The sequence below is a fragment of the Eublepharis macularius genome, chromosome 14 (assembly GCF_028583425.1).
Source record: "Eublepharis macularius isolate TG4126 chromosome 14, MPM_Emac_v1.0, whole genome shotgun sequence".
Taxonomy (NCBI): Eukaryota; Metazoa; Chordata; class Lepidosauria; order Squamata; family Eublepharidae; genus Eublepharis; species Eublepharis macularius.
Window position 1 is genome coordinate 3,392,253 of NC_072803.1, and position 22,731 is coordinate 3,414,983.

Below are 22,731 nucleotides of genomic sequence, written 5' to 3' on the forward strand. Positions count from 1 at the left end.
AATTCTAGCAATACATCGTTGAAGAACATGCTGGAGAAAAACTACAGTAAAGTTCATGCAGAATTATTTAGAATACATAAGTATCACTAAGTATCATGTGCTCTAAACTATATTTCTGTGACGCCCTCCCTTGAGGGTGTGTGAACTTAAGTATTTTGGAAAATATAAAAGTGAAACAAAATATAAATGCATTGCACAATGTGTGAGTGTACATATACAAACTTTAAAAATTGTATTGGATAATACTGCAAAGCATGAGTACAGAGAAAGCTGCTTTCACTGCTATCATTGCGGAGAGCTGCTTGTAGGTCAAAACAACCTGGCAGGCTGTCTTCATGCAGAGCGCACCTGATTCCCTTGGCTTTCGATTCTGCTTTCGTTCAGTATGGATGAATCCACGTGTCAGCAGTGAGTATATGTATCACTCCTCTCCGAATAGTCAGTAAGATCTTACTGTAATACAAACATTTTAAATGCTTGGAGCCACGCTTCTGTTATGGGTTCAAGACTTCTCTGGGAAACTGATCTTCCAAGGCTAAAACTTAATTACAAAGTCAAAACAAGAGAAAATGTTTACAGTTGAACTTTCTCACCTCACTGCAGTTTAGGCCGTTTTCACACAACTGTAAACGCCTCAGGAAAATTATGCAAAACTCGTGGCATAGCGCGATTTCCCGTTTAATGGCACGATGACATCAGAAATCGCGCCATTAAATGGGAAACTGCGCTATGAAGATGCCGTTGTGCCACAAGTTTTGCGCAATTTTCCAGAGGTTTTAGGCATGTGAAAATGACCTTAATCTCTCAAGTGAGGGAGAGAGGGAATCTGCCTAACAGGCAAATTTGCCTCTTGTATGGGTGTCTTGAGAGAATGAATGCTCACATATGGGATTTTTGAGGAGGGTCTCTAAAAAACCTTTAACAGATGCCCCCCTTTGAGCATCATTCGAGCTCATAAAGTATAAAGGTCATGATCCCCTGGAACTTCCAAAGTCAGAAACATCTCTGCAATTTTCTACACAACGTAGATGAACAACAAATGAAACACCGAAGACCCTTAAGGCAGGCCATGGCTCACCTAGGAAGATCAGGAAGCCATGATCAAAGCAAATTATCCCATGTTGGATTTTCTCCATTGTCAGTGTGTGTAGTGGAAATCATGTGTTTGGTGTCATTTCCCACTAACTCACTAGTGTCGTCAACATGGACACAGCATTCGGATCCAAGCAAAGCACGTACACCCCCTTTGCAGCTAGAATAAAGTCTACGGCAAGCTGATTCTGGTACACCATTAGTCTTATCTGAGAGCGGTATTGATTTAATTGGTATCCCAGGCTTTAATGCTTCCCACTGTTTTTTGCGGTACTAGCATTTCTTTAGTGCCTGTTCCGTGGTGTTCTGGGATCGTTCTGGCAGGGAAAACGTTAATAAAAGCATGATATTTCCATGTTTTCTTTTCTAAAAACTTGTTCTCCCATGTCTTTAACACACCCCTCTACTTTCCGATACAACTATTTGTTTAATGTCTGTTCTGGCCCGTTCCAGCTTTTGCCCTGTCCCATCTTGAAAGTGCCACACGACACTGGGAGGTTATTTGGGAGGCTCCCCTTCTAGGGTTCGTCTGCATTTTTATTTTATTTTATTTCTCACTGAGAGATCCCCCTCAATCCCATCCCGCCTGCCTCGCCTCGCGCTGGGTGACCTTGGGTCAGTCGCAGACTTTCAACCTGGCCTGCCTCACAGGGTGGTTGTGTGAGGATCAAGTGGAGTAGCAGAGAATGGTGTAAACCTCTTTAGAAAGATGGGAATGAAGTAAAACAAATGTAACATGTTTTTATTAATAAAGTGAGATTTAAAATAGTGGGTCTTATTAACTGGTCTGGACGTGACTTTGTGTTTGGACCATCATCAAAAGGTGCCACACAACACTCTGGTTATTTGGGAGGCTCCCCTTCTAGGGTGCGAGCTTTTGTGAGCCACAGCTCACTTCTTCAGATACCAGTATCTGAAGGAGGGAGCTGTGGCTCAGGAAAGCTCAGGCCCCGGCACACATTTTATGGCTTATAGGTGCTCCTGGACTCTTGCCCTTTTCTCTTGGTCCATCTCCCTCGGGTTTGTCTGCGCGCTGGTCTCATTTCTCACTGAGCGCCCACCCTCGCCTGCCTCCCTCAGGCGGGCTCCGGGCAGGGCGGAGGAAAACACGCTCCCCTCAGAGCGCGCGCCAAACACCCGCGCGGGGAGGGGCGAGAGAAACAGGTGGGCGGGGCGGGGCGCGCGATTGCATTTAACGGCCGCCCGCCCGCTCGCGTGGCGCGCGTGATCGGCGGAAAGCCGCCGGGGCTGCGAGGGGGCGTGGCGAAGCGAGACAGGCGGGGGGCGTGGTGCCGCTGCGGCCCTCGTGCGGTGGGCGGGGCCTCGCGGGCGGCCGTTGAGGGGCCTCGGGCGGGCGGTCGCCGAGCGGGACGGGGCGCCATGACGGCCGAGCTGCAGCAGCAGGCCCAGGAGGGGGGCGCCGCCGCCAGCGCCGCCGCCGAGAGCCGGGCGAGGGTGAGGGACCAGGGCGGGGCCTTGACTGCGCTCCCCTGCTTGTGGGGAGGGGTCCTTTGGGGGAGGGGCCGGAGGAGTCGAGACCCCTCGTCCGCTTTTGCCCCTCTTTCCCGGAGGGGGGGGGTCCTGAAGTCTCTCCTAAAAAGGGGGGGGACTCTCCCCTACAACAGCAAAAAAAGACCCTCTTTCGTCTTTTGCCAGAGGCTTGCCAACTCCAGGTTGGGAAATTCCTGTAGATTTGTGGGTAGAGGCGGGGGGGCAGGCTTGGGGAGGGGAGAGACGTTACGTGAGTATCATGTCAAACTGCTCCTCACTCCCCCCCCCCCGCAGAGCTGCCATTAGTCTGGGAATAATGTTCAATTCCGGGAGATCTCCAGCCACCACCTGGAGGTTGGCAACTGTGGCGAGAGTGAGCTTTCGGGCCTCTGAGGTTCAGAAGATTTATCTCGGCGAAACTCTTTGGAGCCCTTAAAGCACTCTGAGATTTTTGCAGCAGCTGACTCAACAGAGCTGGGATGTTTCTTGGATTGGGGGGTGGGGGTGAGGAGTACACAGCGGATTCTGCCACCTTTTTATAAAGGCCCCTTTTAACGGTTCTCTGCGCCCCCGCCCAAAGCAGGGCCCCACTTCATGGCAGTGCCCCCTCACAGTTCTGCCCCGGTCTTTAGGGGTAGATTCTGACCTGCTGCTTTCCATGTGGAGGGTGTGAGTTAAACAGAAAAGAAGTACCTTTTTGTGCGAGTGCGTGTTTCGGCTTGGTTTGGTGTAGTGGTTAACAGCACTGGACTCTGATCTGGAGAACTGGGTTTGATTCCTCACTTCTCCACTTGAAGCCAGCTGGGTGACCTTGGGGCAGTCACAGCTTCTAGCTCTCTCATACTTTGTAAATCGCTCTGAGTGGCTGTTAAGTCATCCTGAAGGACGGTGTATAAATCAAATGTTATTATTATTATTTCAGGAAGGGGGGGCGTGATGCTGTTACTTCCCGGATACATCTGTGCCTCTTGGTTTTGTTAGAACATGTGTCGGATGTGAACATGCAAAAACTTTGTCGTTCAAGAGCTCTTTCCCTCTCTGTGATGCCAGTGCAGTTTTCTGTTGGGTTTGAGGAAGGTCATAGGTTATGAAATCTTTTTTGGTTTGGGCAGTTATTGATGGCTTCTGCCTTTTGGGCAACAGGGCATGAGAGGCAGTGAGTTAATTTCACGGAGGTGATGTAATCTGAGTCCAGGTTGTACTCCTACAGCGAGAGGGAAAAACAGGACTTTCCTGGATTTTGGGAATATTCACTTTAAAATCTTGCTGTCATTTTGCAACTCCTATCCTTCTGTCTGTCGTGTGTGTGTGTGGGGGGGGGGGGGCTGCACAGATCCATACAGGGAAACTTTATTCTAAGTCTGTATGGTGTCGTGGTTACGAGCACGGGACTCTAATCTGAAGAGCTGGGTTTGATTCCCCACTCCTCCTCTTGAAGCCAGCTTGGGCTAGTCACAGCTCTCTGGAGCTCTCTTAGCCCCACCCACCTCACAGGGTGTTTTGTTGTGGGGATAATGATAACATACTTGGTAAACCACTCTGAGTAGGCATTAAGTTGTCCTGAAGGGCGATATATAAGTCGAATGTTGTTATTATATGTGACAATTGGGCTTGCTCTCCTTGTCTCTTAGGTTTCACATTTCTTTCATGCATTTGACCATGTAGACAGCCTCAGCAGGTTGTGGACCCACCAGTTGTTTGTTGTGGTCCAGAGTCCCCCCTTCTCTTTCCTGCAATGCTGAAACCATTTCTATGCTGTAGGGATGTATTGAACTGCATATGCTAATTTCAGCTGTCTTGTTTTAAGTCCTAGGACGTGAAACTAGGGAAACGGGGGGGGGGGGGGCTTTGTTTTTCTGAGTTGTAAGTGCACTGCAAATCTATCCTTCCTGATTTTTAGTTTCAGTGAATCTATTGGCAAAATAACATCCTCTATTTGTACACTGAATGCACTTCTGATTTTAGCAGTCTTGTTTTTAAGAAACATTTTATTTCAGAATGTAGCAAAATGTGCAAATTGTATTTCCTTAACTATGCTCAGTCCAGCCCTCTCTTACCCCTCAACTTTGTTTAAGCACTTGCATGTCTAAAACAGCCAAGAGAAGGTGCGAAGTGTGGAACAGTTTTTAATCTCCTGTGCATTCTGCAAATCTTAATTAATTGACCTAAGAGGTAACAAGGCAATTAGCCTAAGGCACCAACCCAGCAAAAGAGAGATTCTGTTCTTCCCACTAGTAATTATTGAGGTACTTCTGGTACTGTGGTAAAACTAAGCCTACTTGGATCAGAATGTTTGCAACTGGTGTTGCTCATCCTCAACATCTTTTGGGGGGAGGGGTTGCCCTGAGCACCTGTATTCACCTGGATGGTTCTGATAAGCAAGAATCCTTTCCAGGCGAATAGGCAGAAAAGTGCCATCTGGGAAACAGCTGGTTTGTTGATGGCTTCTTGCAGTTGGTTCCCCACACTGTGCTCTGGCAGCTGCAGCACTCTTACTCAGTGCAAAAAAAGTGAATTAGCCGCTTCTAATAGGGGCAAAACTACTACCATGAGTAGATTGATTCCCTGAGTGAAACTGCAAAAGAGTGGGGCTCAGATGAACTACAGTTAATAGTTGAAGATGTCCATGAAGCATAAGGTGGTGGTGTGGGTTGTGGTGGTGCTTTGGGTGGTCTGTTCTTTGATAAAATGTCATCAGATTGAACTGTTTCCAGAGAACTGTCTTCCTGTGTGGTGACCTCCCTGTCCATTAAGATGAGCAGGTTTCTTGTTCCCTCTACTCAGAAGTAGAATTGGTATCCTACTATATATGATTCCCTTAGTGTCTTTCCGATGACGCACATTTATGCTGGTGTGCCTGCGCGGGCGCACCAGGATAAAAGGGTGCCGTGGAACACCACTTCCAGAGGGCGCCGCTAGCAGTGGAGGGCCGGGCGAATGGGCCAGTTGGAGGCGAGTGGGGGAGAAGCACCCACGGCTTGCCACTCTCTAACCCCCGCTGGAGCCAAGTTGCGCTGCTTTCGGCAGGGATGGGGCGAGGGTGAAGCGCTTGCTGCCACGTCAGCCCTGCCAGAGCCGGGCGCTCTGCTCTCCACGGACCCAGGGCGAGGGGGCGCGAGTGGAGCACCGCTGCCCTACGAGGCCCGCTGGAGCAGCAGCGCGCCGCTCTCCATGGACCCAGGGCAAGGGGGCGCAAGCCAAAGAGCGAGCCCGCCAGCCCGCCCTCCCTGGCTCCACACCCCGCCTGCCAGCCATCCCCACACACCCCTTGACCCCCACCTGCCAGCCACCCCAGACCCCTCCTGCCTCTCCACCCTCCCTAAACCTGCATTGCCTCCCTACCTGCCATCCCTCCCCAGACCCCTCCTGCCTCTCAGCCCTTCCAAGACCCCCCTTCCCCCTCTACCTGCCAATCCCATGCCAGCCCTACCCCCCCCCCCCAGCCCTCTCCAGCCCCAGCTTTCTAGATCCTGTTGTATTTATTTGCACAATGGGCACTGTTTCTAGTAGATCATGAGCTGGTTCTTTCTTGATGGTAGAAACCCACTTGTGGAACTGGCATTAAAAAGTCTGTCCGAGAAATGAACATAAAGACATTTTTTGGAGAAATAATGCATAACTGAAAGCTTTTTAAAAATGAACTGATGTTATGGGTTTGAGGTACTTGGGTGGGAAACATGTTTATAAAAGGGAAGTGCATAATGTGTTAAGTATGAGCCTTTTATGTTCTGAACATCGTGATCTGGTTTTCATGTACGCATCACTTTTTAAAAAAATGACTTGCCACACTATTTCTGTGTTGTGACCAGCCAGTAATGAAGTTCTTTGAATGGTTCTGTATACCCAATTATGTGTCACTTTTAATCTTATTTAAGATGACTAATATCATGCCATACCACTGTATAGTGAAAATCCATTTTGACTGGCTTGTTTCTGTGAGTGGTAAGCATGGTCCAGTACTAATTTTAAATATGCCATTCAAGATGAGATCAAATGATTTCCTGAGGAGCGGAAAACTTTTTGGCAGATCGAAAGCATCATTGAGGAATGATTGTGTTCCTATTATTATGGAAATGCATACAGGTTATGATGATACTTACATGTTGCTTTTGGTGTCAGACTCCCATAATTCTGTTTAGATTTGTGAAGGGAAAAAGGGGTTCCCTCCTTTATTTTTCCAACATGAACAGATTGAAAATTAGGGAGAGTGATGAAGAACAAAACAAAAACTTTTAATAAGTGCTGGTATGGGGGTGCTTAACTTTTAATAAGCCATCTGGGGACGGCTGGTAGGTGGGGGGAAGGGGTGTTTGGGGACGGCTGGCAGCGGGATGTGGAGCCAGGGAGGCCGGGCAGGTGGGTCGCTTTTCCTGCCGCATCTCCAGCTCCCGCGGGCCTCGCAGGGCGGCAGGCGCATCGCTTGAGCCCCCTCATCCCCTGTCTGCGGAGAGCGGCGTACCTGGCTCCGGTGGGGCTGACGCGGCAGTGAGCGCTTCGCCTTTGCCCTGTCACCCCATCTCTGCCAAAAGCAGCGCAGCTCAGCTCTGGCGGGGGTCAGAGGACAGTGGGCCGCGGGTGCTTCTCCCCCGCTGCAGCTCCCCCAGGACTTGCAGGTGTGCCACCCTTCCTGCACTGCTGCCACTGCCGCCGCCCTCCTCCTCCTCCAGCTGGGCTATGAAACCCGGCGCCAGCAGGCTGGGCCTACTCACCTGGTCCTCTGCCGCTAGCGGCGCCCTCCGTAAGCAGCGTTCCACGGCGCCCTTTTATCCTGGTGCGCCGTGCAGGCGCACCAGCATAAATGTAAATCGTCAGAAGGGAATTATATATAGTAAGGGAATTATATATAGTAGGATATGTAGTATGAATTTTTTAATGTAAGACAATCTGCAGCATTTGATAATGCTAATTCCTTTGGATATAGTATAGATGTGTAAATTTTAGCAACCATTAATATGTTATAATGTGCTTAATGGAAATACATTATTAAAGAGTTCAATGTTTATATGAGGCTGCTAAGTGAGAGTTTCAGGGCTCGGTGTCATCAATAAGCAGGCTACACTAAGCTCTATATATCATTATCCAAGCCTCTAGATGTACCTGTCTTGGCTGTGAATGGGTGCTTTGAGGCTGTAGCTGAAGCAGGACAAGCTGAAACTGAATCCAGATGAATCGGGGGTGATGCTGGTCAGGAAGGCTGACATTTTAGAGGGACTGGACCTAGTAGTGGCTGGAGCAGAGTAGGCATTTGCAGAGCAGGTTAAGTGCTGGTATGGGGGTGCTTATGGACCCAGCCTTGCTATTTGTGAGCTGCCTCCTGGTCCATGCTTCTGTAACCTCTCAGCTGGGTTACTTCAATGTGCTTTGGGCGGCCCTTGAAGACCACCGAGAATCAGCAGCTTGTTCAGAATGCAGCAGCCTGATCATTTTCAGACACTAGCTGATGCGATCTCGTTCATACATTCTTGCTCACTGTGAAACAGCTAGATGCAGTTCCAATTCAGGGCCCTGCTTTTGGCCTTCAAAGGCCTTTACAGTCTAGGACCTACATAATCTAAGGAACCATCGACCATGTGCATTGTTCAAGCTGCTTGTCAGTGGCTATCCCCCAGCTTAAGGTAGACCACTTCGCATTAACCAGAGCTCAGACTGTCTCCACTGTCGCTACCACAAGGTTCCTGTGTATGGGAGGGGAGCGCTGTCCGTTTTCAAGAGGCAGTGCAATCTTGTTTTATTTGCTGGAGTTTTTAATGGGGTATAAAGCACAGGCATTTTTTCAGGGGCATTATTTAGGATTTTGTTGGTATTAAATTATGTCTTAAGTATGATTTGTAAGCTGCCTTCAGCCATGAGGAAAAGTGAAGACATTACACTATATGCTTTCTTCATTTTTCTAAAAACAATTGTTGGCCATTCTCTTTTTAAAACCTTGGGAATTAATGGGACCTAGTTGCTGCCCTGAGGGGAACTTTATGCATAAATGGAATAAAATCTTGGTAGCAGCTGCTTGAAATAAGTTTTCATGTTTGTTGCAAAATGGCTTTGATTCTGCTGTACCATAAAACTCCCCTTTCTGTCTACTTTGTGGAATTGTAAAATGATCACAAAAAGACAATCATAGTGACACTAACCAGGTGGTTGTCAGGCCGCTTGGTGGAGTTGGTTGGGAGTGCTGTGCATATCTAGCACCTTGTTGTAAGTGAGAAATGACAAACTGAGATGGCATGTGCCGTCCGCTTAAAATAGCTCTTCTTCAAGCCCCTGCAAATTCCATGAGCTCCTTATATGTCTTATTGCATGTGCTGCTGCTCCTGGGTGAAAATAAACACACGGGTCGCTAGCCTGCTGCCCTTACTCCCTTTAGCTTTAGCAGTGTGGCATTTGAAATATTCTGTCTCAGGCTTGGCCCAGCTTTTCTCTTTAAAGAGTGCTCAGTACTGTTAGAATATTGTTAGTTGGGTAAAAGTGAGAGTCACAAGGCCCAGCATGGAACACGTGGGATTTTTAAAAATCATCTTTACGTGCTGAAGCATACAAGCTTTTGAGCTGGGCGGAACTCTTGGTCCAGAGGAGGTGTATAGTGTTCATGCGGACAGCATGGCCATGAGGACATGTGTGCTTGGCAACTCTCACACTCTCAATAAACTTTTAGGACTGAGGTGGGGAGACAGTGGAGTATAGCTCTGGTGGAGCTCCTACACTTCCAAATTCCTACATGCCACATTGTAAGGAGGACTTTTTTATTTTAAAAGTTCATTTGTACAAGAGATCCTTTGTAGGCATTTGCCTGAACATGGTATTTCTTGTCGATTGGGAGTGGGATGGTGTGGTTGTGTACAACAGTGGGTGAATAGGACAGAAATAAAATGCACAATGCTGAGCAGCACTTACTGAGAGTTAGTAGCTTTAATGTGGACTTGTAATAAAGGAGAACTTTTTCATTTAAACATATGAAATGCGACCCCCCCTCCCCCATTCTTCTGAAACTTAAACAAAAATTAGGAGTTATAAGAGGCCAACAGCAACATGATCTTTATTAGGTCTTGTTTCACTATTGAGCTGTTCATATTATCTTTTTGACATGTTCTTCTTTATGTGTTCCTGTTCTGCCGTAGTGTGCCAGTGTGCTTTTAAACCAGCTGAGAGAGATCACAGGAATTCAAGATCCTGCAGTTCTCCATGCAACCCTGAAGGTGAGTATTCTGCTGATGTGCATGTTAGTTACTGGGATAGAAACAACCTTGTGTAGTCACAAATAAGTCGGACTGCCAACTTGTTTGGATATCACATTATACTTTATAACAATAAAAACAATTGACTCTTTAATGTATCATCAGACCCATTATGACTTCTTTTTTAAATGGATTTTTAAGGGCTTGTTTTTATACTGTAGTTTTTAATTGGAAGCTACCTCAAGCAGTACTCTGAAGAGGTGGCATAGAAATATTCTGAATAAATTATAGCACATTAATTGCTACCAAAATTATTTACATATCAACAATAAACATTCAAACCCATCATAGGAATAATTATTGAATGCTGTAGGTTGTTTTGCGTAAATTTCTTCATGTTACTCGTCTTGAGTGTAAATAAATATTCAGCTGAACAGCTGATGTGCTGTAACCTGAAATACATGTTGTATGGCATGGTACAGATATTTTATTATTTTAGGGATGTAAATTATGAAAGATGTATTGTCGAAGGCTTTCACGGCCGGAGAACGATGGTTGTTGTGGGTTTTCCGGGCTGTATTGCCGTGGTCTTGGCATTGTAGTTCCTGACGTTTCGCCAGCAGCTGTGGCTGGCATCTTCAGAGGTGTAGCACCGAAAGACAGAGATCTCTCAGTGTCACAGTGAATTATGAAACGTTTACAAGACTGGATGGTAAAGAATCATTTACCGTTAATTTTTCTGTCAACATTTAAGCAACTGTCCCCTTCCATGCACAACCTGTGAGTGCCATGGAAATGGACAGCGGCATTGCCCAGCAGGTCACCTCACTGGCTTGGATTCCCAGGTTGATCTCTGTGGCAGGAGCTGCAGCTGCGGTGGAGGATCTCCAGCATGAGCTGGCAGCCTGTTCCTCCTTGGACATATTACCCCCTCTCAGGTTCCTGCTCCACCTTTGGCTCTGCCCTGAAATATTTCTCTGGGCCATCCTGTTCCCCTGCTGGCGTAAAGGAAAGCCTCTTGTCTCCCTGCAGCATGCCCGGGTGGCTGCTAGGAGGAGAGTGAGGTGGCCGAGGCGGAGACTAGGCCCCCTCCAGCAGCCTCCCTTGGACCATGGCACGGGAAGGGGGGAGGGAACGCCTTCACTTTCTTCGGGCTCCGTAGGCAAGTGAGCTGGGAGGTCCGCCGTCACTGCCATCACTCTCCACTGAGCTTAACTTGTTCTCGGTGAAACACCAGGATGGTTCTTTTTTTCCTTTTATGTTTATTTCTGAATAAATTAAGACATACAACTCTCGTTTCTCTGTGAATCAAGCAGATTATAAACAAATGAATCGATTCTGTGTACAATTCAGTGAGAAGTTGTCTGTTAATGAAACTGTACATTACATTTAAAAGATTCAGCAAGACAAGCTGACTATAAATGTATACCAAATAATTGAGCAATATACGCACTCAAAGATTTGCTCTCTTTGAATCATACCAAAGATGGTAGAATGATTATATTCAAAGAAGAGCTAAACAGCATCAGCCTTACATACGGTTTGCCTTTTGCATTTTATTTTATCAGGATGCTTCTCCCTGAATTTTGTCAAGATGCTTCTCCCTTTCTAAACAATGCTTACTTTCCTAATTTGTTCCTTCTGTCATTAGGCTGCTGATGGTGACTTAATGCAGGCTGTTGAAATTCTCACTGAGAGTCATGCGGAAGAGTCAGGCCAGGAACCATCTGACTGTGCTGCAGAACCATCTGACTGTGAAGGGAGTGCTGTTGGTAAAGAGCAGACAACTAGTGGGCAGGGTGGATAAAAACCAATGATTTTTTTTAAAAAAAATTAAAAATCATTTTTTTAAAATTCAAATCTAATTTTTTAAATTTAAATCGGATCTTTTAAAATAAAATGTTTTTGAGGAAAAATCTAAAGATAGTTTTCTATTTAAGATACATTATAGTTCATCATGAAAGAAGGATTAGTATTTAATTATGTAGCATGAGGCTATATATTCATGCAGTGTTTAAATTTGTTGGTAAATGCAGGTATTTTTTTCTGGGGAAAAAGGTGGTGGATCTCTCTATTATCACATGTCCGTACGCAAAGTGCGTGTGCGCTGCCGGAAACACACAACGTCACTTCTGGGAAGTGATGTCACTTCCCGGAAGCGAGGTCGTCGCGCAGGGCGCAGCCACCCCCCAAAACAATGTCTACTTTGTGACATTGACTTCTTGACTCTGATATGATAATACCGCTTGGCTAAGTAAGAAATATTTTCCAAGTGTATGTGCAGGCCCACTTCAATAGCACTCATAATAATGAAAAATTACAAAATTCCTTAAGAGTTCCCCCCTTTGAGGGTCTGTTGACGCTCTCAGGCAAAGATGTCACGGTCCCATGGAGCACCCAGTGATCGCGGGGAGCAGCTGTGCAGAATCCCATATAAGAAACGAGAACAGCTAATAAGAAAACAAAACCCCAGAGAAAGAAGTAATAGGCAGCCACTGATAACTAGGCCCTTTAGACAGACCCGGGCCCAGGCAGAAAAGTCAGGCAACCAGGACCAAAGCAGTTCATCCCAACTGGGCCTAATTCCATTAGCTGAATGAGAAGTGGTGGTCGTCATGCGTTTTGCCAGATTTTTTTGTTATCCCATCGGTGTCAGTAACATGCGCACAGCATTCTGATCCAACCAAAGCGCACGCACACACACCCCTTTTCAGCTAGGATGAAATCTAAAGCATAACGGTGCTGTTGGACCATCAGTCGGATCTGTGACTGTTCTGAGCACAGGGCCAGTAATGCAGCAGCAGAATCATTTGTGACAATTTCAAAAATGGCTTGGAGCCTCAAAAGGAAAAGGCCAGGGAAGAGGCCAGTTAAGCAGGCAGCCTGGGAGAAGCTCCACCCAGAGAGATAACCCATGGGTCTTTGGGTACTGGGGGCATTGCCACCAGTCACGTGATCCTTTTTCAGAGGTTGCCCATATATAAATGATTAACCTATTAAACTGGAGATAGATAATTATGAAATTATTGCAAGGTGAACTATCTGTGATGTGTTTCTAATAGTATAATCAAATCAGTAATTTTTTGATACAACTGTAAAACTAATCTGAAGTTATTCTAAAGATGAAACCTTCATCTGGTTGTAAATATTAAGATTATACGAGCAAGAATGAGTCTTTATGTAGAAAACCATGATTTAAATCTACTCTTACTGACTGGTGATTTAAATCGATCTGATTTAAATCAAATCCACCCTGCCAGTAGGTGACCATCTTTTCTGGGCTTCTTTTTTATCTTTCACCTGGAGTGTTTTTATCATTGTTAGCTGCATTTTTTCCTGGAAGGTTAGATGCAGGTTGTAAAAACCCATAATCAGAGACTCGGTTCTGTTATGCAAAGAGAGGACTCTGGAGTTAATTGAAAACAAATAAAGATCTATATATTGTTTCTGAAATGATTAATGGATTATTTGTATTGCCTTACACTGTGTAATCCTTGAATCTCAGTGCGAAATAACATAAACAGACACAAGTGTAATATTGGCAAAGAACCTCAGAATTGCCATATTTTGTCATACAGTCATGTGGACCAAAGGAGTTGTATTAAATGAGGAAATGACCTTTCATGTGCATGAATACACGTTAGTTACTTTATTAGCTGCACTCAAGGTTCCAGTCCAACAGTCCAGACATTCAAGCATGCCCACGGGCTTCCCAAGAGCTTCCCTTGGCTAATTTTGTGAGAGAGCGGAGCAGCTTGGAAAGAGTTATAGAGCAAATTGTTGTTCAACTGCAGTTTCCCTCTATGAAAATCAATGCTAGGGAAAGGGTGTGTTTGCTTTGAAAGAGCGCCTTTATTCCCCCTAGATTCTGATAGTTGCATTTGTTTCCAGGTACGATTGATTCAATACCACATAACAAAGCTGATCTGCAGAAAGCCATCCCATTGAGAATCGAGGAGTTTCCATCTGTTCAAGCCATGCAGAAAGATCCTAACACAACAGTGAATGTGTATGCTGTATTTTTTTATTATCTCCATACACTTCAGTGAAGGCCCTTCAGATTATAGACCAATTATATTTACTGTCTGGACAAATCATCTTCTTTTTCCCAAGTTATGTTTGTGTCAACAGTCTGTTCACTTCTAATGTATCTTCTATACAACCTGGTCTTAGAACAGCTAACTCTACCCCTTTACATGTAATAATTGCACATTACTGCAACAGATACTTTCCAGTGAGTACATACAATGGGTGACCCAAGCAGAGTGAACACGGATGCTTTTCTCCCCACTTTCCCCTCACATACTCATTCAGACTTTGGCAGCCTGAGAGCTTAACATAGTTGGTTTCCTGTCCTAAGTGCAGGAAGTAGAGGGAGCTATTTTTACCAGAGATGCTCCTGCATTTCCAGATATTTGGCAACATCCTTTAAAGAGCAAGGGAAGCAAACTGAGTTCGGACCCCTTGCTAATGCAGTACAATTTCTTTGTTTTGTTGTGCGGTGTTTCCTGCAGAGCTCATGAGTCAAGTGTAGCAGAAAGTAAAAATCGCACCAAAAGAAAACGATGTGAAGTTTGGGGGGAAAACGTCGGCCAAAATGGGTGGAGGAGAACTGATGAATGGCCTGTAGGGATGAAGAACATTGGAAATACTTGCTGGTTCAGTGCCGTCATACAGGTATATTTGCACTAAGGTTTTGGGGGAGTTTATGGGTTTGTAGCAATATTTAGCCTGTGCTTTTTAAATTTCTCTTTGAGTGTTTCTGTTAGAGTGAATAGAAGTGTGTAAAAATAGTACCTGGTATTATGGCTCCTAGTTACAATTTGCGTATGAGCTCCATATGTCACCCATATATAATAAATAAGGGCCAGTGTTGAAAAGTTCTGTCCAGACTTTAGCACCAGCCAAAGTATCATTAATATTAATAAGAGATTTGAGCATCTGAGTGATATACTCTGAGTTTTCATGCTTGTCGTACATAAGTTCTTTCTGGTTAGGAAATGTATAACATCTGAAATAGCAAAGAGAATTGACAGTTTCAAAGGGCAGCATCTGTGCTGAACTGAGATCCAATTATGAACTTCCTTTGATCAGATAAGGCAATGGTTTGATTTTAGTTTTTTGTCAGTCTCTCTTCCAGTTACCAGAATTCCGACGCCTGGTCCTTGGCTACTCACTTCCGCAAAGTGTACTTGAAAATTGTCAAAGCCGCAGCGTAAGTGCTCTCTGAGTAATGGTAGGGTGCTTTTCTTCGTAGATCTTGTGGTGCTGTTGTCTTTGTGTAAAACTGGATTGCAGGTGACTAGATCTTGCTGGCATATGTTGGTGGCGCTACAGAAAGTATAACAGTTGAAGTTGGGTACAGTCTTATCTCTGAGGATGGCTTGGAGTAGTGGAAGAGGACTGAGTTGTCAAGTGTAACTTTCATATGCAAAGGCTGTGTACTTTAGACAGCCACTTGCTTGGGATTCATAGTGGGAGCAGCTAAGCCCTTTGTGTGTTGTTTGTTGGTTTTTCAAAAACATCTGGTTGGGCACTGGAGAAAAATGGAATGCTGGAATAGATGGGTGACAAAGTCATAGTTCACTTGGGTGCTAAAAAATACCTTGGGCCAGCCCTGCATGGGTCACCATTAGGGCTGTGCACGTCGGTATTCACTTCGGGTAAAAATACCCGAAGTGGAGCTGATCTGGAAAGATTCTGGATATCCAAATCGGGGCCAGCATGCTGAGGTATATTTAAAAATTGAACTAAAAGACAATTGGTACTTTATCTAGCAACACTCAAACTGAAATTGTAAACGTATCCCATAAATGGTTGATAACATGAATACATCTAGGTACTCAAGACGATGCCCTAATGAGAATATCAGCTGTGAGGATCAAAGGAATTTACTCAGTCAGTGGCTCTAATCCCAGACGGAGCATCTCACAGATTCTCCAGCAAACCTCACTTCTCAACAGCTTTGCTGATAGCTGATTTTGTAAACTCGCCATCCTGTCATAACATGGACGTTTGCTCATTGTCTCCACAGGCTTGCTCTGCCTGTCCATTCTCTACAATGGATTGTGTTTTTTTTCTTGCAGAAAAAGAGGAACATTGCATTCATGCAGGAGCTTCAGTGTCTCTTTGCTTTAATGTTGGGGACAGTTCATAAATATGTAGACCCTACAAGAGCACTAGAACTTCTAAAGGGTGCATTCAGATCTCCTGATGAGCAGCAGGTAAACCATCACCGCTTTGCTTGGCTGCATGCTCCTATATTGCCCTTGGTTGTCCCACATCCTTGTTTTCTCAAGGTGCAATTACTTATGGCTATGTCTCCATCGTATCTGCTCTGTGCCAGTTCTCTATGAAACAGAGGTGGGAGGGACTCTCCTATGCATTTCTGCCAGATACTCATTTTTAACCTTCTCCCCAGAGGTTACTTCCAGTCTCCAAACTCTGCTAGAAGGAAAAAAAATGGTTCAACAGAAGGGCTCAGCTCCCTTTTTCTGTTTGTGCACTGCCTTTCATTGTATGCCACTTTATAGGGCATCTTGTACTCCAGTTAGCTGCCACCCCGTGTCTGTTTTGGCCCTTGGTGTTTGTACAGCAAACTTGCCACACAATAGAAACTGGCACACCATTGAACAGGGAGCAACCATTAGCTTGAGCAGGCATAAGCTGTAAAACATCAGGATCCTGTGCACTTGCACTATACTAGATCTTTTTGGGGTTGTGCAAAATCTCCCAGCCTTCATTACCTGTACTTGGGGGTATTTTTATTGGCCTCTTATTTATTTTTTATTTATTTATGTCATTTATAGTCCGCCTTTCTTACTGAGACTCAAGGCGAATTACAAAATATGAGGTTAATACAATCAGTATCAAGTAAATACATTTTAGTACAATACCATAAGGTAAACACATACAAGTTTAAAGACAGCATTAGCAAGGATCCAAGACATAGTAGAGATACTGAAGCAAAACATAATAAATTCTAGGACTAACATTAGACAGCATGGAGCAATGGTTGTACATAGCAGTACATATTTAAAGCAGCAGATAATATATAAAGCAAAAATAGTGATGAAGTCCATGATCCCCAACTCATTAGTGAAGCATCTGAGACCCCATCCCCACAATGCAGCCCTCCCATTTGAGTAAAAAGCCTTTTTGAATAGTTCGGTTTTGCATCATTTATGGAAAGCCAGGAGAGTGGGGGCTCTTCTGACTTCCCCAGACACAAGCTTTTATCTCTTCCCATTGGCTAGCAAATCTTGCAGTGTTCCCCCCTGTTCGTTCTCATTCCTCTTCGGGTGGTATTTGACTCTCTGATCCTTGCTTCATTTTAGCAAGATGTGAGCGAGTTCACCCACAAACTCCTGGACTGGCTGGAGGATGCTTTCCAGTTGGCTGTGAACGTCAAGTGAGTCCCAAGATGCTGCTTGCACAATTTGCTGGATGGCAGGGCACTAAATTGCCAGCTTCGTCTTTTCGTCGGGCAGGGCAGGTCCTTCTGCCATAACTTGCATTGCATTATCTCATCAAGGAAGTGTCTTTTTTTAATGCTGTAGTGGTTTTTTTGTATTTGGACCACTTACTGGCTGCATCTCTGGCAATCTCCTCACTTTGGAAGCTTATTTTCCAGGGGAAATGTGGGCATTTTCTAAACTTAATTATGTGCCCATATTGAATGCTTCCTGTTCCTCTAATTTACCAAGTGCTAATGGGTTGGATCCTCATTTCTGTTCTTCTAACGGTGGTGCCTTCTTCCAGTATGGGTTTCCTTCCTTGTTAGTGGCACAGAGTCTTGGGAACCCAACTCACAATGACTCCATGGGTTCCAGTGTTGTCCAGCTTTCTGACCAGAGTGCTTGACAAATTTCTAAAGTTAAGCATTCGGGATCTCATTGGAGGGTCACTGTAGCTGGGCTGTGTCACTTGAGAGGCCGAATCAGATGAGGCACTAGAAGATCAGCAAATGGCCCACCAGTGTGCTTGTATGGTTGAACAGCAGATGTGAGAAGATCTGATTGGAGGGGTTAACATTTTGCCCCACCTTAAACTGTTTTTTGCCCTATTAGGAGGGGAAGGATACTAATTACCATGTTGCCTCTGCACTTTCCTAACAGGGCAAATGGCAGCTCCAGGGAAACTTGGGAGGTCTAGAAACTATAGGGGAGAGATCAGAGCTCTCAACAGCTACTCTTTGACAATTAAAAACTTGCTGGGGAAGATTTCATAGATCTTCTAGTGTCTTGCCTTGTGTCATGAGGAGCTGCTTCCTTGCTGTCCAAAGGACAGCCTAGACACAGGCTTACAATCTTAGTGGGCATTTTAAGCCTTTATCTTTCTTATAAACGGAGAAGTCTAACTTAAGTATGTCTCTCCTAACGTGTCTAACGTCACTGTGACATTCCTAGTTGTATTTGCAAATGGACTCCAGAATACTATTTTTAATATGCCTTCAAAATCTTAATTGTAAAATATTTATTTTTGCTTAACTTGAGCTTATGTCTTCAACAGTAGCCCCCAAGACAAGTCTGAAAATCCAATGGTTCAACTTTTTTATGGGACTTTTTTAACTGAAGGGATTCATGAAGGTAAGCTTGAGCAATATGTTAATTAAAATCTCCTTTGCGTGTTTCACTGCTGACCTGAAAACAGATCTCTGAAAACATCAAACGGTGTGTAGAAATCATTGATGCCATAGTTGCCATCATTATATTAGATACTAAATGCTTGCTTGCATTTCATTAATACGATGCGGGGAGAGGGGAGGACCAGTGTGTTCCTGTGTGTCTTCTCAGACTTCCTAACTGGGTTTTAATGGAGTTCCTGTTTCATCTTCCATTTTGGATCTCCTTTGTTAAGCGTGTCTCCATTTAGAAGCGGTAATGTGTTCTGCTCAGCAGGAAGAAAATTTTGCAGACTTAACCTTCATAAGGACAAGTGGCTTATAACAAGCATAAGTGTGATCAAGAGTAGACCTGTGCTGTGTGGATCAGTGTTCTGTAAGATTGCTGCACCTTCCAGAGGAGCAACTGTCTTAGTCTGGTATTTGGGTTGCAGCCCAGAGTCTTGTGTGTCTTCAAGGCTAGCAAAAATATATTGTGATGTTAAGCTTTCGTCTGATGAAGTGGGCTGTGGCCCACAAACAGCAAATGCCACAATATATTTGTTAGACTTGAAAGTCCACCAAGACTTTGTTATTTTAGCTGCAGTTTCAGGTGTTCCTAAGAGGCACTTGATCAGTTCATGTCTCTTTAGCCTCAACTGCATGATAAATAAGGAGGAATTAAGGGAGCAAGAAATGGTCCTGAAGGCTTGTATAAAAATACTCCTTTTCACAGCTTGCTTGGAAGAAGCCTCGTTTGGTTTAGCTCTAATTTTTAAAAAACAACTGCTGCAGTACCTAAATACCTTTAAAAAGTTCATTGGAAACTATCTTATGACTGTCTTTCCCTCTGTTTAGGCAAGACCTTTTCCAAAATTGAGACTTTTGGCCAGTATCCCCTGCAGGTAAACGGTTATAAGAACTTGAACGAGTGTTTGGAAGGAGCCCTGGTAGAGGGGGAGACTGAATCGCCGCCTTCTAATCAGTCAGTGAAATACGGGCAAGAGGTCAGTTGTACATATCGCTGGCTTTTTTGATCAGCAGTGTCAAATTAAGGCAAACTTGGGCTTCACAAATGTGAAAGCCCACATAGATGAGGTGTCATGAAATCCATTACGAGTACATTGCTTTGAAATCCACTGTTGAAATGGTATGTAAAGCTATCGTGCTTCAGTTGTAAAATCACTAATGCCAAATTCAACCTGCATTGGAAGCTTTCCTTGTAAAGGTGTCTGTGTTTTTACATGTGATAAAGTCTCTCTCTTTTTATTGAAGCCTACCCGTACCCGAGTAGGGGAGATCTACTGCCTCCATATTTTCGGAGGGTAAAAGTACAGTGCTTAGCTTTATGGTATGCCTTTTTCATAATTTATATGTTCCCTCTTAGTGTATGCTTCACTTTTGTTCTCACTTTTTTATTCTCTGATCTTCCTTTCTCATTTTAAATTATGCCCCAATCACCTTCTGCTTTTCTCTGATGTATTTGAAGCGATGATAAACTGGATTTTGTAAATGTTCAGCGAAGTGTGTGATAGGAAGACTGAAAATGTTATTCCCTCACCACCACCAAGTCCTTTCTTGGTCATGCACCTAACAAAAGGTTGAGAGTGTTTTCACACGTGAGATCTTTGAATGGGGAATTTTAAGTAGAGGAAATAATATTAGGCTCCTTTACAGCTCTTGAGGCCTTTCTGTTTAGTGCTCATTGCTTCTTTGTTCTTACCCAGAGTTGGTTGGGCCTTGTGTGTTTTGGAAAAAGCTGAGTAGCTAAAGAGATGGGAAGGTTACTAGTTGTCCTTGTCATTGTCTTGATTGATCAATCTTGTGGTTTAATCCCACTCTTCCTCCAGAGCAGCATACTTAGATTCCCCCTTCCTCCATTATCCTTGCAACAGCCCTGTGAGGTAAGTTAGGGAGAGAGTGACTGACCCAAGGTTACCTGGCAGGCTTCATAGCGTGACAGAGATTTGAACCCAAGTCTCCCTCATTTCAGTCTAACCACTGCACCACACCGTTTTTCATAGGCACCAGGAAGCCTCCCCTGTATGTGTAGAGAGAGTTCTGCTTTTGAGATCTATTTTGTAGAAATAGAATATTGCAGAAAATACCTAAAGGACTAGCAAAGGATCTAACTTGACAGAATCCCAGACGAGGGAAGGTGAATTTTAAGCTATCCCCACAATGTTGGGAACTTGAACACAGGTAGAGGTCCTGGAGCTTGACCGTTGTTAGAGTTAGTCAGAGTTAGCTCTGTTTCCTCTAATCTTATATACAACACCATTTTTGGTATGATTTTCTTAAGACAATGTATTTAAGAGGTCTGTGAAATGTGGACTATTAACCATTTCTCAAAATATGCTGCATTTTTGTAGTGAGATAAAACCCAGGGCAATTTTATAAAATCATAGAGTTGGAAGGGGCCATACAGACCATCTAGTCCAACCCCCTGCCCAGTCCAGGATCAGCCTAAAGCATCTCTGACAAATATCATCCAGCCTCTTCTTGAAAACTGCCGGTGAGGGGGAGCTCACCACCTCCCTAGGCAGCTGATTCCACTTTTGAACTACTCTGACCGTGAAAAAGTTTTTCCTAATGTCCAGCTGGTACCTTTGTGCATGTAATTTAAGCCCATTGCTTTGGGTCCTACCTTCTGCTGCCAACTGGAACAGCTTCTTGCCCTCCTCCAAATGATAGCCTTTCAAATATTTAAAGAGAGTAATCATGTCCCCCCTCAATCTCCTCCAAACTAAACATTCCCAAGGCCCTCAGGCTTTCCTTGTAGGGCTCAGTCTCTAGACCCCTGATCATCCTCGTTGCTCTCCTCTGCACCCTCTGGATTTTGTCCACATCCTTTTTGAAGTGAGGCCTCCAGAACTGCACACAATACTCCAGGTGCGGCCTGACCAAGGCAGTATAGAGAGGGGCTATGACCTCCTGCGATTTCGACGCTATGGCCCCTTTGATACAACCCAGGATTGAATTGGCCTTTTTTGCCACCGCATCACACTGACTGCTCATATTCAGTTTACAGTCCACTCTTACCCCAAGATCTCTTTCACATATACCACTGCCCAGAAGTGTATCCCCCATCCGGTATTTGTGCTTCCCATTTTTGTGGCCCAGATGTAATACTGTGCACTTGTCTTTGTTGAATTGCATTCTATTCACAGCTGCCCACTTCTCCAGAGTATTCAGGTCTTGTTGAATTTTAATTCTATCTTCTTGGGTGTTTGCTACCCCTCCCAATTTGGTATCATCAGCAAATTTAATGAGCAGCCCTTCCACTTCTTCATCCAGATCATTGATAAAAATATTGAGAAGTACAGGGCCCAAAACTGAGCCCTGCGGCACCCCACTGGACACCTCCCTCCCTCCAATTTCTGGCATTGAGGATTTTTTTTGCCCATTCTCAGACAAAGAATGTACTGATCAATTGTTGGGTTCAAATACACCCCAAACTCAGTCACAGAAATCAAACAAACAAACAAAAGACTTGGTTTCATTGAGCATGACGCCAACTGCAAAGTGAGCATCAAACACCACAGAGCAATTGACATCATTACGGCTGAGGAACAGTAAAAGTCTGATAAGAAAGTCTCCCCTGTTCTCCAGATGAATTTGACCCCACTTCTCAGTCTAGTTTTCAAAACCACAGTGGGCCAGCTGGCTGCAAGTAGATCCCAAAGGAGGGTGTGTTCTGTCGTCATGCAAGGCTTTCCTGGCAGTTGATGGTGGAAGTCTATTAAAAGCCAGGAAGACCGAAATGTCGGCAGGGTTTCTCTAGCAGGGCTTCTAGAGCAGCTGTTGAAAGACTTTCCGAGTAGGTGGCAGTGATTATTGGGGGCAATACGGCTTGCAGGTGGTGGCTGTGGGAAGTAACGTTTTAAGCCTTCAGTGCACACATACCAATGGTAGATCAAATCTACTCTGATATAAGGACTTGCTGATACACTAACTGGCTCTCTAGATGTGATAACATTGATTTTTTCCCCCCTCTGGGGACTGGGCATTACTTTCTGAGATGCATATTTCGAATAGATATAGATGTTTCCTGTATCTGCATGTGTGTATGTGTACTGTATCAAGGGTTTGTAATTTTCCAGCGTTCTGTCTTCTCACAGCCCTTTTATATCTGTTTGCATTCCAGCGCTGGTTCACAAAACTCCCTCCGGTGCTCACCTTTGAACTTTCCCGGTTTGAGTTCAATCAGTCACTTGGACAGCCAGAGAAGATACATAGCAAGTTGGAATTCTCACGAGTAATTTATATGGACAGGTAAGTGGTGGTATCCTATGTAAAATGGCTACCGAGGCCCTTTTTCTTACCGTTGAAAATGAAGGGTTATCTTCTGCTTGGGGCTGGAAAAGATGGCAGGAG

General features: G+C 44.7%; 1 protein-coding gene across 7 annotated transcripts in view; it reads left to right on the top strand.

Moving 5' to 3' along the window:
- Window positions 1-2,426: 2,426 nt before the first annotated feature.
- Window positions 2,427-22,731, top strand: part of USP28 (ubiquitin specific peptidase 28) — a 41,716-nt gene continuing 21,411 nt past the window's right edge. For 4 of the 7 annotated variants that reach the window (XM_054997375.1, XM_054997377.1, XM_054997376.1 and 1 more), the window contains exons 1-11: window positions 2,427-2,547; window positions 9,696-9,773; window positions 11,404-11,524; window positions 13,644-13,761; window positions 14,267-14,429; window positions 14,881-14,967; window positions 15,839-15,976; window positions 17,090-17,163; window positions 18,264-18,340; window positions 19,213-19,361; window positions 22,502-22,629. In XM_054997375.1, coding sequence (XP_054853350.1) covers window positions 2,473-2,547; window positions 9,696-9,773; window positions 11,404-11,524; window positions 13,644-13,761; window positions 14,267-14,429; window positions 14,881-14,967; window positions 15,839-15,976; window positions 17,090-17,163; window positions 18,264-18,340; window positions 19,213-19,361; window positions 22,502-22,629 — 1,208 coding nt within the window. In that variant the 5' untranslated portion in view covers window positions 2,427-2,472. Of the gene's footprint in view, window positions 2,548-9,695; window positions 9,774-11,403; window positions 11,525-13,643; window positions 13,762-14,266; window positions 14,430-14,880; window positions 14,968-15,838; window positions 15,977-17,089; window positions 17,164-18,263; window positions 18,341-19,212; window positions 19,362-19,627; window positions 19,706-22,501; window positions 22,630-22,731 lie in introns of those variants that run through there. The other 3 variants (XM_054997378.1, XM_054997379.1, XM_054997380.1) reach the window with 3 other exon arrangements.